At 36.7% G+C, this 16,630-nt stretch overlaps 1 protein-coding gene across 1 annotated transcript in view; it reads left to right on the plus strand.

Annotated features, from left to right (window-relative positions):
• Nucleotides 1-16,630, plus strand: part of LOC130546877 (guanine nucleotide exchange factor VAV3) — a 68,309-nt gene that overhangs the window by 24,070 nt on the left and 27,609 nt on the right. Inside the window, exons 3-16 of the mRNA XM_057322389.1 lie at nt 5,076-5,134; nt 5,247-5,312; nt 6,649-6,757; nt 6,873-6,965; nt 7,183-7,251; nt 7,344-7,447; nt 7,548-7,647; nt 7,907-8,002; nt 11,904-11,972; nt 13,272-13,358; nt 13,662-13,747; nt 13,849-13,981; nt 14,771-14,880; nt 16,431-16,532. Of these exons, the coding sequence (XP_057178372.1) occupies nt 5,076-5,134; nt 5,247-5,312; nt 6,649-6,757; nt 6,873-6,965; nt 7,183-7,251; nt 7,344-7,447; nt 7,548-7,647; nt 7,907-8,002; nt 11,904-11,972; nt 13,272-13,358; nt 13,662-13,747; nt 13,849-13,981; nt 14,771-14,880; nt 16,431-16,532 (1,283 nt within the window). The remainder of the gene's footprint in view (nt 1-5,075; nt 5,135-5,246; nt 5,313-6,648; nt 6,758-6,872; nt 6,966-7,182; nt 7,252-7,343; nt 7,448-7,547; nt 7,648-7,906; nt 8,003-11,903; nt 11,973-13,271; nt 13,359-13,661; nt 13,748-13,848; nt 13,982-14,770; nt 14,881-16,430; nt 16,533-16,630) is intronic.

Below are 16,630 nucleotides of genomic sequence, written 5' to 3' on the forward strand. Positions count from 1 at the left end.
TGTAAAGAGAGTGTAAAATTACAGTAGAGTAGTGTTGTAGATCAACTGTAGAGTATTTGTAAAGGGCCTTAGCATCACTGTCATCATAATCAGGTTGGTCTATTGTGAAACTGGTTTTAAGTGTTAAAAAAATATATTTCGATGTGGCCTGTGGTTTATATGAAAAGCAAAAGTTCAAATCGATCGTAAAATCATGATGTTTAGAATTTTTTTTAACAAATGTGTCTGTATAAACAGAATTTCTGCAGTGAATTATGCAGGACTGTTTCTACTGTCAGCTCTGTGTTATCTAATTAAATAGGTTTGTGTCTGTCAGAATTGCACATGCTAGAGCACACATGTTTAAGAAACTAAAGTTTCATATTTATTTTTATTAGTGTTTGTATTATTATGTTTAGTGTTTTTTACTGAAGATTTGTTTATTTACTGCACTTCATTCCGATCCTCCTGATGTCTTTGTTCTCTTGTACTAATGAATTGGAAGAAAGCAGAAGTAAAGCAACCAAATTTCCCTCCCACTGCCTGTGCTGAACATTCATATGCCCACACGCAGATGCTTCCCACCATTTATATAATCAAAGGTATAGTCTTACTCCTGATTGGATATTTATTGACCATGAAGAGTGTGTGTGTGTACATCCATGTTGGTTGTCTGAACTGAGGCCGGCGATGACCTTGCTGATGCCAAACAAGGACTATCTAATTCGTTTATTGATGCTCTATATATGTTGCATGTATGTGCACTTTGCTGGAGACAATAAATGGCAGGACGCCGAGCACGACAGAGAAAAAAAATCATTTGATAGATCAGAAAATAAATAAACAAACATATCCATGGGTGGCACTTGGCATGAAAATGGAACAGTTAGATTTTTTTAAAGCTTTAGGCAAATTACATGTTTTTGTTGTGGGAACTGTTTGTTAGGGATTTTTAAGTATGATAACGCTAAGTTTGCAAAGCTCCTTTTACCCATTTTGACATTAAGAAAATTATGTATTTACAGTAGGTCAATTTTTTTAGTTTTTATTGCTTAGACTAATTTTATACTTGCATGGTATTCCTAAAATTGTGGTAACGTGATTGCAAAAACCTCAAACTTGATATTATACAATGAGTAAAAAATAGAAACAGATATTTTTTGTTTAGTTATTTCAGTTTTCAGAGGTTGATGATTTCATATTTTCTGAATGTTAGTCACTTACTTTCACTGCTATAGAATTTTTATACCCTTATGTCATGCTATGTCATTCTATAAATGCCATGACTATTATTTTAATTCTGTAAATTGTTATATCTTTTCCTCATTCATTTTTGAAATAGTTGAGTTCTCTAATTTTCAACTATTAAGCTTATGATCCGAATTAAAAAAAAGATAATAGGATTTGCCTAAAATGTTATCTGAAAATTGTTTTTCACACATTGAAGTAAACTTTAAATAGAAGCCCTGCAATTTCCTTTTAGAATACGAAACTGGAGTCTAGCAGACTCACTGAATACTTTTACAGTCATACCGAAATCCCAGTGCTGTCATTTCAGTCGAACTGCATTCACAAACCAATCTAAAACTTTCATCTTTGCACCTGTTTATAAGAAATAAAGAAAACGATGTTTGTAGAGCGAGAAAAAAAGTTTCTCAGTGTTATTGGAATCCACAGAAAACAGACGAATCATGAATACATTCTTTAGGGATAACAAATTCAAAACAGACTTTTTACACTGTGTTGTATTTGAAGTGTGGCACCTGTTAAAGTGAGTTTAGACGTCTCCTCTTCTTCACCCTGTTGCAAGCACTGGAGAATTAATGATTTTTTTTCTCTCAGTATCTTTGAGATCTTTGTCCAGTTGTTCCATAGTGATGGTCTATCTGTGTTCAGGATATCTTCCGTTTCCTAAATATAACAGCATCAGGCAACCAGTTCCCCATCGCACACAGAAAGGTTTTTATGCCATTTGCTGTTTTAACGCATGCTATTTTTGCAATGTCAAGAAACTCCCTAATGTTCTGTTACATCTTAAAGTGAAAGTAATAAGTGCCTTACTTCAAAACCATATTTGGTCTTCCTGTTCCATGTTTTGCAGGTTTTAATGATGAATACATGATTGAATAGTTCATATGTTCATACAGAATGAAAACGAATGCCTTTAAGATGTCACTTGGAGTAGTTTGTACAGGAAGCCAGACAACCCATTCATATCTTTTAAGTGTAACATCATTTCAGGTGTGTGTGTTTGTGGGTGCCTGTGTGTGCGTGTTTGTTTTGTCAGAAATGATTTCCCTGCATCCAGTACCTCACCCACTCCCACTCTAAAACATATTTGGTCTAAGCTGTTGGGTGCTATAACAGGTGGAACATTACTGTAGCAAGACTGAATTGAAACATTTCCCTTTTAAGTGTAAACGTTACAGTTGTGTAGGTGGAGAGGTGGAAATCCCAGCAGAGATCGCCCAAATGCAACATATGAATCGAACAGATACACAAACAACTTTATATTCGGCTAGTGTATATTTTGGAGTTAATTTAAGAGTCTTTGCGTTTTAAAACTTCTAAAAACTTCTGTTTTATAAAAAAATATTACACATTATTGAAAAAAAGAAATGTGGCATTTGGGAGTGTTTTTTTGATCATTGGACATGACTAGTGGTCCAGCCTAATATATTCAAGGTTAATTGGATAATGCAGATTATGATACTTGAATAAAACGAAAAAAATATATATTTAAGTGTTGAAGATAAAGCTAGCACAAAGATTGCAAATCTGACACTGACTGAGTGCTACAACCACGAGGATAATTTATGTACCTCCACCAAGTTCAATTTCATTTAGTTGAATGCAAGATGTTGTCACAAGCGTACCAAAACAGACATTTGAAGAGCCTCAAATCCTCTGCTTTTCTCTCTATTTTAGCTAAAAAAGGGACAGAGTTAGGAAAGGGATTCATGGCAGGGTTTTTCCTGGATCAAAATTGGTCTTCAGTGGTGGCTGATGAACACTGTCATCCACACAGTTAAACGTACCCTACTCTTAAACTGCGAGTCCAATACTGGCAATAAATGCAGTGCAAAAAAACCCCATTTGATTTGTCATTTTATTCAGTTGTTATTATTTAGTTTTACAGCCTTTTCTAAGTTATATAATAGGTATGAAATTATGTGACACAGATATTACCTGTCACTCTCACATCCTCCTTTCTTGCCCTCTTTGGAAAAGCCATATTTTTTCCACTGGCCTTCATTGATTTTTATTTGCCAGACTTGATAATTATGTTGATATATACTTATATCAGTATCATAGGACATAGGAAAAGTTAACTATGATTTCCCATCCCATATTTTAAATAACAGTTCTTATTTTCACCACATATAATTAAATTAAATTAGCAGCAAGCTAACAACAAATTTGTTCTGGTTTCACCTCTCTCCTGTCTAAACTAAATGATTTTATAGGTAATTTACTACACATTGTCATATATAAACTGTAAATACTGTGGATTATAATCTTACTTACCTGTAACCACTCTTGCTAAATGGCCTAAGCACACTTACGTTCTGAGGTGTTTTGAGTAACTGATTTTATGGATTCAGACAGTGAGACTTGTGAGTTCTGTGTTTGACATATCAGTTGTTTTAACCGTTCATTAAAATGAATTGATTCAAATGAGTCATTAGAACGCGAATCGGACATTAGCAGATGCGGTGTGTATTAATCACAGCTGTATGTGGAAACTATCCGAAGTAACTAATTTGAAAGCTATGAAAACTGTATCTCTGTATTCACCCTTTGTGTCTTCTTAAGATGTCATTTTATTACCGTATTTTTTTGTTAACCCTGGCAAGTCTGTATGTTTTTATTAATTTCTTTTTTTATTTTTATTTTATTATTATTTTTTATTGTGGTTAATTGCGGTCCAATTTTCTTGGTCATAGTGCAGAATATAAATGATAATTCTATCATTATTTGGACATTATTTGGTTGATTGTCAATGCAAAGCTCAACAGCATTGAAATTAGGGATGCATGATAAATTATGGAAGAACATCCATAATATGTTTAATATGTTAAATAAAAAATATACCAGGTTAGTTTGAACGTTAAAGAATCGTTAAGTGTAATATAGACTTGGTAGGCCTACATGATTTTCAGGGAATAGAAGAGAACTAATGGTTACCTTGTTTTCTGCAGTCAATGTTTTCAAATAAAAGCAGTTGTCCATTTTTGCCTTTTGATTCAGTCTTAGGGAGTTTTATATTAATAGCTAGATACTATATATTGCCCAATATATCAGTTATCGGCTTCCAATGTTAAAGAATTATCGGTCATCGACCAAAATTTACATATGGGCGCATCCCTAATTGAAATATGCTGCTTTCGTTGAAGCACACTGACCCCTGCTGGTAAAAACAAGTGCTGCATCGCGGTTACCTTAAACAGGAATTAGATTTGAAAGTAACACTACTGATTTGCAACATATAGGATTTGTTAATTTTGTATGTGCATATCAAGTAGTTATTTTTATATTGCAAGATTATGATCAATAATTTGCATTAAATATTTCTGTATTAAAATAATAGTTCACCCAGAAATGAAAATTTTGTCTAAGCCATTTTGGGTCACCATTGACTCCCATAGTAGTCTTTTGTCCTACAATGCGAGTCAATGGTGACCCAAAATGGCTTAGTTACAAACTTTAATTAAAATATCTTCATTTGTGTTCAGCACAACAAAGAAACATATACAGGTTTGTAACAACTGGAGATTGAGCAAATGATGACAAAATTTTCATTTTTGGGCGAACTATTCCTTTAATTCTGTAGTTGAACAAATCAAGTGATTTTATATCTTTGTGTTTCTTTCTTTTTACATAATATTATAACGTTAACTCGAATCAATATCTCAAAATCTTCACATTGGTACTTAGATTCGCTTCAGAGTTATCAGGGTTTATTGTCATATTGAATGTCTGATTATACATTATACTGAACTCAAATAATTCGTTTTTTTCTGATGTTAATAATAATGGTTAATAATAATGTTAATAATTATCTGATGTTAACAATAATATTTTTTCCCTTTCAGGTTATGGACACATTGTCCAAGCTCTCACATACACATGTTGCACAGCAAACTGGAATAAGGTATGTTTATTAATAATAAGATACAATTCTACGTAGGTATATAAATCCATTCGAATAACAGAGGTGATAAACATTCTTAATTTCCCTCTCTCTCCCCCTGTCAATCTCTCAGACCGTTTCCAACAGAAGAGAGTGTTGAAGACGAGGACATTTATAACCATCTTGAGGATCTGATAGAGTGAGTCATTTTTTATGCCTACAGTATATTTTCTCCCCCAGAAACAATATTTCAACTTCCTGCTCTGCTCAGAGCATCTGTTTAAAGAGATATAGGAGCTGTCACGCAGGTTGACATAACCTATTCTGTCATGGCATCATCTGCGCCATACATATTCTGTCCACACACACACGCAGACGGGGGTCATTCTGTCAGCACACTGGTCCAGCACAACCAACAACTTGTCAGATTTTGCCTTTGGCTCGCGTTCCCAGTATTTCCACGTATAAGGTCTCACGCTCCAGTGGACAACAAAGAACCAACACACCTATAAAAAAGCATGTATTACAGAACCACGGGGAGCCCAGCAGTACTGTTTTGATGTAACTTTGTCACACCCCGCAGAAACAGTCCGAAAGTGTTAGTTTTTTTTGGACTACAGAGTGTGTACTACGTACACTCCTACCCACTCACTAGCGCTGTGTATGCTTGCTTGAATATAAGTATCTATGAGTGTTGGTGAACTGTAGCTGAATCATACTGCCATATGATATCACTGTTGCTAAATGAAGGGAAATTGGCTTGAATGTAGGAACACCCCCATAGGAAAGAGGATCTCGATAATCTCTTGATTTTTTTCTCTTAGAGAACAAAGAGATTAAATGAGCAAGTCTGACTTCTCTCGTCTCGTCATTATTATCTTAGTCATCTCATGTCTTCTCTAGAATCTCAAATCCCAATATATTAGACTGTGCTTTGAAAAAGGCCGAGATTTCCAAATCTGCTCTTTCACACATGGGACACTCTGGATCATTTTCCATGTGATGGTTTTGCTCATGAAACGTGTCTCCAGAGAATGCTCCGCCGTCAGAGAGTTAATTTGAAACCGTTTTGTTATAGATTCAAACTACAGACATAGTTAGGCAAAGAGATCAACACAATCTCTCTTTCTGTCATCTTTTGCTCTCTACACCCATATGGAGAATATATCTCCGTGACTTTTAGTCCTCGGCAGTAATGACAGTTCTTTGGCTCTTGGTTTTACTGCGACTGAATAATTTCACCATGTGTTTAATTTAGTCAAGGGAAACATTTTCTGTTTAAACACCCATGGAGCCATTTCCAGAAGAGGTCTTGTTCTCCAGTATATCAGACCTGCTCAAGTGTTTTAACACATCACGCTGTCTTCTCTTCTCATGGGTCTTTCTGTTCTATCTTCCGTCGCGCTTGCTGTCTGCTGGCTTTAGTCAGATGGGAATTACAGTAAACAAGTATATATACCCAAATAAAAACCTCCCCATACATTTTATGGCATGTTCACGATGTTGGGTTTTGAGTGTTAGCATGTGTTTCTCAGTGAAAATGGCGTTGAAGATGAGGAGGATCTATACGACTGTGTGTACGACGATGATGAAGGTGGAGAAGTGTATGAAGACTTGATGAAGGTTGAGCTGGTTCAGCCACAGGTGTGTATACGTGTACAGATATGACACATCGTAAATGATCTTTACACTGATGAGAGACATTTGGTTACGGGGTATACACATGGGAACTGAGACTGAGAATGTGTGGAAATTGCAGAAACAGGCAGAAACCGACGTCAGGAGCTGCTGTCTAATGGAAATCAAACAGACGGAGGAGAAATATACAGAGACGTTGGACTCAATAGAGAAAGTGAGATTTTGTTTTATAATTCACAGCCCATACAGTCAGACCCACTATAACATTCTAGCTAAATCTAAAATGTATTTATATAATGCAACTTTCATACTTGTGCCAATGTAAGTTTAACCAAGCAACTGTTTATCATGAAACATTGTGAGCCGTATTAGGTGTTTACATGTATATCACGTTTTGGCTTTCTGAAAGTGTCTGTATAAAATACCCACAGTTTTTCATGAAGCCTTTGGGACAGTCGCTTTCCAGCGCGGAGATTGAAAAAGTGTTCATCAATATTCCAGTGAGTCACAACGCTGTATCCAACACGCATCTGTTTTTGCACAAATCTGTTGTTCACTGTACTGACGCTTTGCTTTTTCACATCTGTAACAGGACCTTGTAAAAGTGCACGTGAGCCTGCTGAAGGAGGTCCAGGATTCTGTTCTTCATCATAACGCCAGTAACCTGCACCAGATCTTTATCAAATACAAAGAGAGGTGATAGACACATTTATAGACCTCAGGGGAGACATCTTCCACCTATTATCTGTTTCCTTCCTTCACTTTTCTCACATGCGTCTGTTTTCTTCTGTGATAGATTAGTCCTGTATGGGAAATACTGCAGTCAAGTAGAATCGGCCATTGCGTGTTTGGACGACATCTGTAAGAACAGGGAGGATGTCAGGCAGATGTTAGAAGTAAGATGCTCTGAATATGTGTTCATGAAACATGAGAGTTTAAACACTATTTTTAAATAAGAGCTGAGTTCTTCTGTTGTGAATTGAACTTTGGAAGCAGTTCTTGTCTGTTGCTATTAGAAGTTTATGTGCTGCAAGACACTGCCACCTGGTGGTTGGTAACAGTACAGAACACATTAATTTAATTTTACAATAAGCTTTTTGTAATACCAGCTGTGTGGAAAGTGACATGTATTGTTTTGTTTATCATTTATTTTAGTTATGCTCCAAGCGTGCCAACAATGGAAAGTTTACTCTGCGAGATCTACTGGTTGTTCCAATGCAGAGAGTTCTTAAATATCATCTGCTTCTACAGGTTTGCTCACTATACTTGCTCACCCTTTTTTTTACACTTTTACTTTTAACTTTAAGCTTAATTAATTGTTTAAAAGCATAACGTTACTTGTTTAATATATGTAATATTTCTGAGTGAAACAAATTAATTTAGTGGGACATCATTTTATCTATTGACATTTGATTGGATCATTAAACAGTAAAACAGATTTTGATACAGTATTACTGGTTAGTATCCTTTCCTGCTCATATAGCATTTGTTAAGTTTTATTTTCAAAAGTCATTAAAATGTAATTAAATAAGAAAACTATTAGAAAACATGCACTTATTGAGAGCCAAATTTCTAAAAAATAAATGAAAAATGGGTAGTTGATGAGTAAATCGACGAATGTGTTCTATGGTGTGACATAGCAAAATTTAGAAAACAAACTATTCTTAATATTTATATTTATCATATAAAATAGCATAAGAGATATTTATCTTCATTGTTAGTTTTTTTTTCTAAATTTTTGCCGTCACACCATAGGACAAATTTGCATATTAGTACTCAAATGCATTTTAAATGGTTAAATAAGTCGTTCAATAATTAAATGCATAAAACATAAAATGAATGCCTTTGTTTATTTTTGTACATTTTACATAAAAGTTTGGAAATGTTTAAATATGGAAATAAAATATACAGGGAAAAATAAATTCATAAATAAACTAATTAAAAACAAATGAAAGGATAAAATATAAAGTTAATAATACAGAAAATAATCAATGAAGGAAAATTGTATTAGAGCAATAAATTAGGGACTAAATTTTATATAAAATGTATTCGTATTTGTTTACTCAAATCATTTTGTCTTTTATTATTTTTCATATTACAGTGATTTATTTTATTTTTCATGTGACATTTATTTATATGCATTTAATTGTTACATTATGTATAAAATGATTTCTTTAAATCTTTAAACATTTTTTATTGATTTAATTTAATAATTTAATTTGACTCTCCATGCTTATGAGTCATTCACAATAATACCTAAAACACCTATTTATTAAAGAAAACGGTCTATTTTGAAATCATATTGTCTTGAAATGACATGATTTGTCCACTAGGAGCAGTAGAAACCATACTATCTTATTTCTATAAGTCATTCTATAAATGCACCAGTAAGGGCAGTATAATCAGCTCTACAGAGAAGCTGCAGGTCCAGTCGTGTATGTTGAAGCAGCCCTTATCCACAAACATCTCACGCAGCCTGCCATGAATATTTCATAGTGTGTCTCTGTCCATCACACGTTAGGTCTACTGCATGACCCAGCTATGAGGGGATTTAGAAATAAATGTGAAGGGAGATAGGGAGAGAGAGATGTGAACAGCATGTGGAGGCTGGAGCCACCCCAGTCTGCCTCGCTTTTCTAGGGACCTTTTGGCTCCCGGTGGTCAGAGAAGTAAAGGTGTATGTGCGCGCACGTCTGTCTGCTTAGCATGCTTGCACGGTTGTCTGCAGTTTAGCTCACCTCCCTGGCCATCTGGCCAGCTGTGGGTTTAGGGAGCGCGAGAGTGTGTGCGTGTGAAGGAGGCAGTGCAGAGGACGCGTCCGTCTGTCTTTCGCACCTCTGGAGAGCAGCCTGGCGTGTGACAGACCGTCTCTCTTTGCTGGGCTGGATGAGGCTTTGGCCAGAGAGAAAAAGGAAAAGCGTGTAACCAGACGGCTTTAAATACAATAAAATTTGGATGCGAGACAGGAATGAGGAAAAATTGTTGTAGAAGAGGTTGGATAGTGTTGAACTGGTGTTTTGTATCAGTTATTATGACGTGTACCAGGAAGAAGACATTAAACGTTATGATGGAGACAAGTTTTTCCAAATAGGTCAATAAAATCAGTAATAACGTTTTATGGGATGTTCATATTGATAGATATTTGCAGTGACGAAGTTGGTGATTTATAGTAACAGGAATATGATCTCTTTACTTGTGTGTGAATGAGCATCAAAGTGACGTGCATTACATGTTGATTTTATTTGAACATTATATGATTTAGGACCACTTCTGAATACTATATTGAAACATCTCGATACACCTTTGATCATTTTTAGCTGTAACAACAAGAGGTGTCACTTCTATGACTATTTCGATTTAGAGGGAGTAAAATAGGAAAACAGTCAGTAAATGAATAGCGGACAAACTAAAGTCAGTACAAAATACAATACAAAAAATAATCTATGAAAACTACGAATGCTCAGACAGACCCTGTGCTTTTTGTTTGCTCATTGTCTGATGTAGGGGTGTCACAGTATACGGTAGTGCGAATAACCGTGATATTCAAAACCACGATTATTGATATCGGATGGATTCTACACATAATAATATCAGAAATACTACAGCACCTGTTTAAAGTTTTGCCTTAAAGGGACAGTTCACCCAAAAATAAAAAATCTGTCATCATTTACTCACCCTCGAGTTGTTCCAAATCTGTATATATCTTTCTTCTGATGAGCACAGAGAAAGATATTTGGAAGAATGCTTATAACCAAACAGTTCTTGGCCACCATTGACTACCATAGTAGGAACAAATACAATGGTAGTCAAAAGTGCCTCAGAACGGTTTGATTTCCTACATTCTTTAAAATATCTACTTTTGTGTTTAACAATGTGTCTAGTTTGAGACACATTTTAGCAAGTAAAGATATTGACAGGACGAGTCTTTGTTTTTGTCTCTATTGGATGGACAGCCATTATGATCACAAAGTCGACACACTTATCAAATATTTGTTTTTGCCCCAAATAGCTTAAGTCTGTCTACACTGGAAGCGTCAGTATAAAGTTTGGGGAATATAATGAATGCCAGAAGGTGTCCTACGAAAACACCTCGGAATGACGTTCTCCAGAAATGTAGAAAGCATACGAGCTCTTAGATAAGATTTTATTTCGTCAATAATCTCAGTGTTAGTGTCATACCTCCATTCTCTCTCTCTCGCTCTCTTTTTCTGTGTGTGTGTGAGGGCAGAAGGATGTGAAAATGAAAAATAAGGTGATGTCCGTTTTGCTCCTGATAATAATGCGCAGGTTCAGCTTGACTGACGCGGGGGATTTAGCTTGTGCTGGATGGCAATATATCTCTTAGGCCAAAAGGAAGCCATTTATCAGACCCGAGTAAAGGACATTCACAGCACCCTCCCTTATCCTACTGACTGCTCCAGATGTCTTGTTTACTTCATTCCGGAGCAGGAATGCAATTTCAACCCCACAAAAACCTTTTGCTTCTCATTTCAATTCTTGAACCTGCAGTGCAGGTTGGGATATTATTTCAGCTTATGCTGAAGTGAAAAAGAGAGAAATGTCACGCTGTGTGTGTGTTTATTGTCCTTCTGTAGTTCTTTATTTTGTCGAGTAACGAGTAAAATACTTGTTTAAATGATTAAATTTACACGTAATATTTAATTAAATTTATTCTATTTGCAATCCTTTTTCTCCATGTTTACAGGATTATTTTTAAGGAGCGCAAGCATTGTGAGTCATCTGGGAATTTGTGAACATGATTAATTTTGTGTTTCTAGAGAATGTGTCTGTGTGAGATTCACCTTTTCAAACCTTCAAAACGCTGCTTGTCAATGAGAACGAATCAGAGTTTTAGTGGAATTTGGTTGTTTTAGTGCAGCTGTGGGATTTGATCAGACTGCCACAAACTTCTTTCTTTTTTTAAAAGTATGGAAGTTTCATATAACACAAATGCGCTCTGTGTCGTTGTTAAAAAAAAGATGATGATCGAGACTTGTGAGATCGTGCGAGCGTGACAGACGTCCTCGGGCACAGCGTCTCTCTCCTGTACGCCTGACTGTCGGCTGTGTTTATAATCATCATGTGGTGATAATCAGACGCTGAGAGTCAACGAAGATCTAATCCATCTAATATCTCACCATCTTATTCGCAGGAACTGGTAAAACACACCCATGATGCCACAGACAAGACTAATTTACGTGAAGCTCTGGACGCCATGAAGGTTAGTCGAGATTATGAAGAAGCCTGAAGACCAGCGTATGTTGTGTTTGGGATGCGATGCTGGTTTTCTGATGTCTGTGACTAGCTTTGCATGCAGGAGGTCTTTGGTCAACCAACTTCACTAGAAGCAAACCGGCATTTTAAACCAGTTATAAAACAGCATGATCCAGCACGGTTCCATGCTGGTCTATGTTTGTTTTTTAGGGCTGTCAAAAGATGAATCACGATTAATCGCATCCAGAATAAAAGTTAGTGTTTACATAATATATGTCTGTGTACTGTGCATATCAATTTTGTATTTATAAACACAAAAACATACACATACATGCATATATATTTAGGAAATATTTAGATGACCAATTATTAAATTCTATACAAACTTTTATATTTTGTTTTTCTTAAATATATGCGTTTGTGTTTGTATGTGTTTATGAATACAAAACTAATGTGCACAGTATACAGACATACAGTATAGTATGTTAACACAAACTTTTATTCTGAATGCGAATAATTGCGAATAATCACTTGACAGCCTTAGTTTTTTTGTTAGCGGTAAAATGAATGGCCTGCATCAAATTTTGTGCCCTCTTGTCCCTGTGGTACACCCTGTTATCTGCTCTCATACGCATTATCCAACATTACATAATTGGCACAAATAGTCTTTTTATATCCATATTCCAGAGATCCTACAGGCCCTGTTTAACTAGAACAGCTGAAAATGTCATGATCATTTTGCTGTTTTTTTGCTGCTTTAAGGGCAACGCTTTCTAATCTTCTTTCTAAAGAGAAGCAAATCAGCGCAGCCCTCTTGACTCGCAGATGATCAAGATGGCGGTGTATGCATCTTGACAGGTAACCGTCCGCTAATTGAAGCGAATCAAGCTGAGAAGATTGTGCAGATTGCACAGTGGGCTGTGATGATTTCATTTGGATAAATGAGCCACTTAGCATTGATTGGGGTATCGGGCTAACACGGTTAACCTCCTCAAGCGCTCCCCAAATGATCCCCCCACTCTCTGATTTTTCTAGATACGTAATGATGAATGAGTCGCTAAACTCCACTCGCGGGAATGTGTTCGGAATGAGATTTGTCAAATAACTATTCCCTTTTAGATGGAAAATCTTATTTTACATCTCTGGAATGAAACAAGTCGCTCAAAAACATCACATGGGATGACTGTCAATAAGGAAGCTGGGGAATATTTTTAGCACCTTTGAAGAAAGATTTCCTTGTTTACACTTGGCTCAAAGTCTTAGTGTGCAGAATGTTAAGGTGGTTTTTTTGTTTTGATTTTTGCAGGACCTGGCCCAGTATGTCAATGAGGTCAAGAGAGACATCGAAACTCAGCGGGATATCGACCAGTATCAGAAATCTATAGAAAACCTTGTGAGCTAAATCACATGCTTCACACACATAATCTACATCTAGAGCAGAATTATTTTAATATGTCTAGTTACACTACAGTATACTAGCAAAAAGTCAATTATTAAGACCTGATAAAATATAGTAAATTATATTGTTGTTTTATTATTTAAGGACTGTTTAAACGTAAAGATAGTGATCTCGATAAGGTTTAAAGAAGCAAACTGGAATGCCTGCATTTCTAAATAAAACACATAAAATACTAATTTACCGAAATCCTTGCATCCGTCGTCTTTTTTAAGTTTGCACCTTCTTTGTTTGCTCCAGAATCAGTCTCTCCGTAACTACGGGCGACCGAAAGGTGACAGCGAAGTGCGAGTAGCTACAGTCGACAAGCGAGCCAAACAGGACAGGTGAGATGATTTTCATCAGACTGCTTTCTTTATTAAAGCCTGAGGGTTTTAAAGGTGTCACCCTCAAGCATTCCTTCATCTTTACTTTCCATCTTCCGCAGGCACATCTTTCTATTTGATGCCGCAGTCATCGTATGCAAACGACGGGGGGACAACTACGAAATGAAGGAGGTCATCGACCTCCACTTCTTCAAGATCACCAACAACCCGACCTCAGACAGAGAGAATCGAAAGGTCGGCTGACGCTCTCCTAATTGCCGCAAAAGAGTGAAGCCGAGGGCAGCGAACGTGCTGTTATGCCTCGGCGTCGTAACCGGTTATCGCAGTAGAGCGGCTTGCTTTCGCACAGATGGTGTTTTCTATTAAAAACAGTCTAGCGGCTGCTAACGAACGCAGCAGACACCAGGCACAGCTGAATGAGAAAACACCACGACGGTTGTGATAATACATTACATGGTGCCGTGCCAATTATTTGCGGGATAATGCTGTTTGTATTGTTTGTAGAGAAATGATGCTGTAGATTTTAACATGCAGGTTTTAGTGGTTTTTGGGCTTTGACAATAAGGGCAACAACCCAGCAACCACCTAGCACCGCTTAGCAACCACCCAAAACATAACCCACGTGGTATTGGTTGGTTTTAGACAAGCAAAAAAATTCCAGTTTATTATTTCCCACATCCAAAACCAAATTTCTTATGGAACATGGCACCCCAAAATGAAGCAAGCTTTTGGAGGTAACGCAAGATTATAAGCGTGTAATGAATTAAATTTCAGTCTGTTCCTCTCACAAACCTTTGTACAACAGATGTTGCCATGTACAACAGATGTGACCTGATAGCTGTGCAGTAATAGGATGTCCATCATGGTTTAGGAATGATGGTGTTGCAAAAACAGCAGCGTCCCCCCTCACATCAGGAGGTCCACGAAGCGCCTTCGACATCTTTTTATCAGACAGCGTTTGACTGTTTAATGTGTGTATGTGTTGTGCGTGTGTAACATGAAAAATCCCTTCTTGTGTTTCAGTGGTCTCATGGATTCTACCTCACACACAACCAGGGACAAACCGGGTTCGAGTTCTTCTTCAAAACCAAAGAGGTCAAGAAGAAATGGTTGGAACAGTTTGGCATGGCACTGTGAGTGTTTCTATCTGTGTGTGTTTGTTACAGTATGACCACCAAGAGGTGCGCACCGTCTTGTTTTTCAGGTTGGTTTAGGGATCACGTGAAGCAGCCAGAGGCCTCTCTTGACAGCAGACACAAAGAAATGATTTAGTTCTGATGGTATCTCATGGCACGGATTCAAGACTAAAGCTGCATTAGTGTTTATTTTGGCTACAGCATAAACCGTAATGAGGACAGACTTGCTTAGTCAAGCATGTTTGGAGTTGCGCAACACACAGTGATGTGACTGGAGCTTTCATTCCCTTCGAAAAATGGTCGGTTCAGTTCTGCAGAATGATAGAACGTTCCAACTCTGGTTGTTTTTGTTTCCTTTTCTTTTTGGTTGTTTGTTTGGTTGTTTTTTAGAAGGGACACATTTTGCACCTTTGTAGCATTTTATTTGATAAGTTCATACATAACGTCAGCTTTTTTAGTTCAGTTGTAATTTAGTTTTACGTGACTTTTTGACCCTTAGAAATGTACAGATTAGGGGCCTGATGTATAGAGTTACATATGCACAAAATGGACATTGAAATGTGCATATGCGTTTCTCCATGCACATTGGGAGAAAAGTAACTGCATAAATATGTGCACGCCATGCAGACACTTGAAATCCACGCAAAGTTTTCAACATGGTCCCAGGTTCCTTAACTGTTTCAGATGCAAGAAATCGACAAACAATAAAAGCGTCCTCCTTAATATTGCATCAATGTTTCTGCTGCCAGTGAACATGTTGAAATGATGTGCAATAATATAATAATATGCAATCATGTGGCTAATTTGGCGAGAATTTTCGTTTTTATTTTCCATGAAAAATTAAAAGTTTGTCACCTTTAATTTGTACTTCATTTTGACTTCAATTTGACTCTTTACTTTGAATCTTTGTGTTATGCAATACTGAGTCAGAGAAGAATATGTTCATATTTCCTGGATGACAGCGGCAATTGCTAAACTGCTGTGAGCTTGATGTAAATTTGACAAGTGACCTAATAACATTCAGATGTCACGCATTACTGTTTTCAAAAATGAAATAAGCATAACAAATCAATTGAATGAGGAGGATGACAAATGTGTAATACACAAAAGACAAAAACTTGTTTTTATCAGAATTATTTTATGGGCTCATTTATTCTGGAGAACAGCAGTGAGTCTGTGCTCGATGTCATGTGTCATCAGTCTGTAGCTTGAAGCCGGTTGGATATCGTTGCGCTTACACGTTATGAGTGCTAATGACATCAAGCTCTCTTATTCGTCCATCATTTGTTAATTCCTTTATTAGCAAGCAGCTCGCTGCTTATCGTATGAACGATCATTTGAGAGTGAGATGATTATGAAGTGATATGGCTGCAGACGACATCATGATTCGTGTCTCGGTAATGCTGTAATTAGTAGTGCTTACTATGTGAATATGCGTGAACACCAAACACTAAGAGTTATAATATTAAGGTACAGAATAAAATCAATAATAAGCCGTTTGTATTGTATGGCAATCTTATTTTTACTCTCTCTCTCTCTCTTCGCAGATCGAACATCTGTCCAGAGAGTGGGACAAGTAATTTCCATGAGTTCCGCATGCACACCTTCGAGACGACCACATCCTGCAGCTCGTGTAAGATGCTGTTGAGGTGAGCTCACGCTACACGCTGGGTCAAATGACACAGTTTACCCACAATGCACCTTAATGAGATCGATCTCGCATCTAGGGGAGTTGAGATAGAGAGAA

The sequence above is a fragment of the Triplophysa rosa genome, linkage group LG23, assembly GCF_024868665.1.
Source record: "Triplophysa rosa linkage group LG23, Trosa_1v2, whole genome shotgun sequence".
Classification (NCBI taxonomy): Eukaryota; Metazoa; Chordata; class Actinopteri; order Cypriniformes; family Nemacheilidae; genus Triplophysa; species Triplophysa rosa.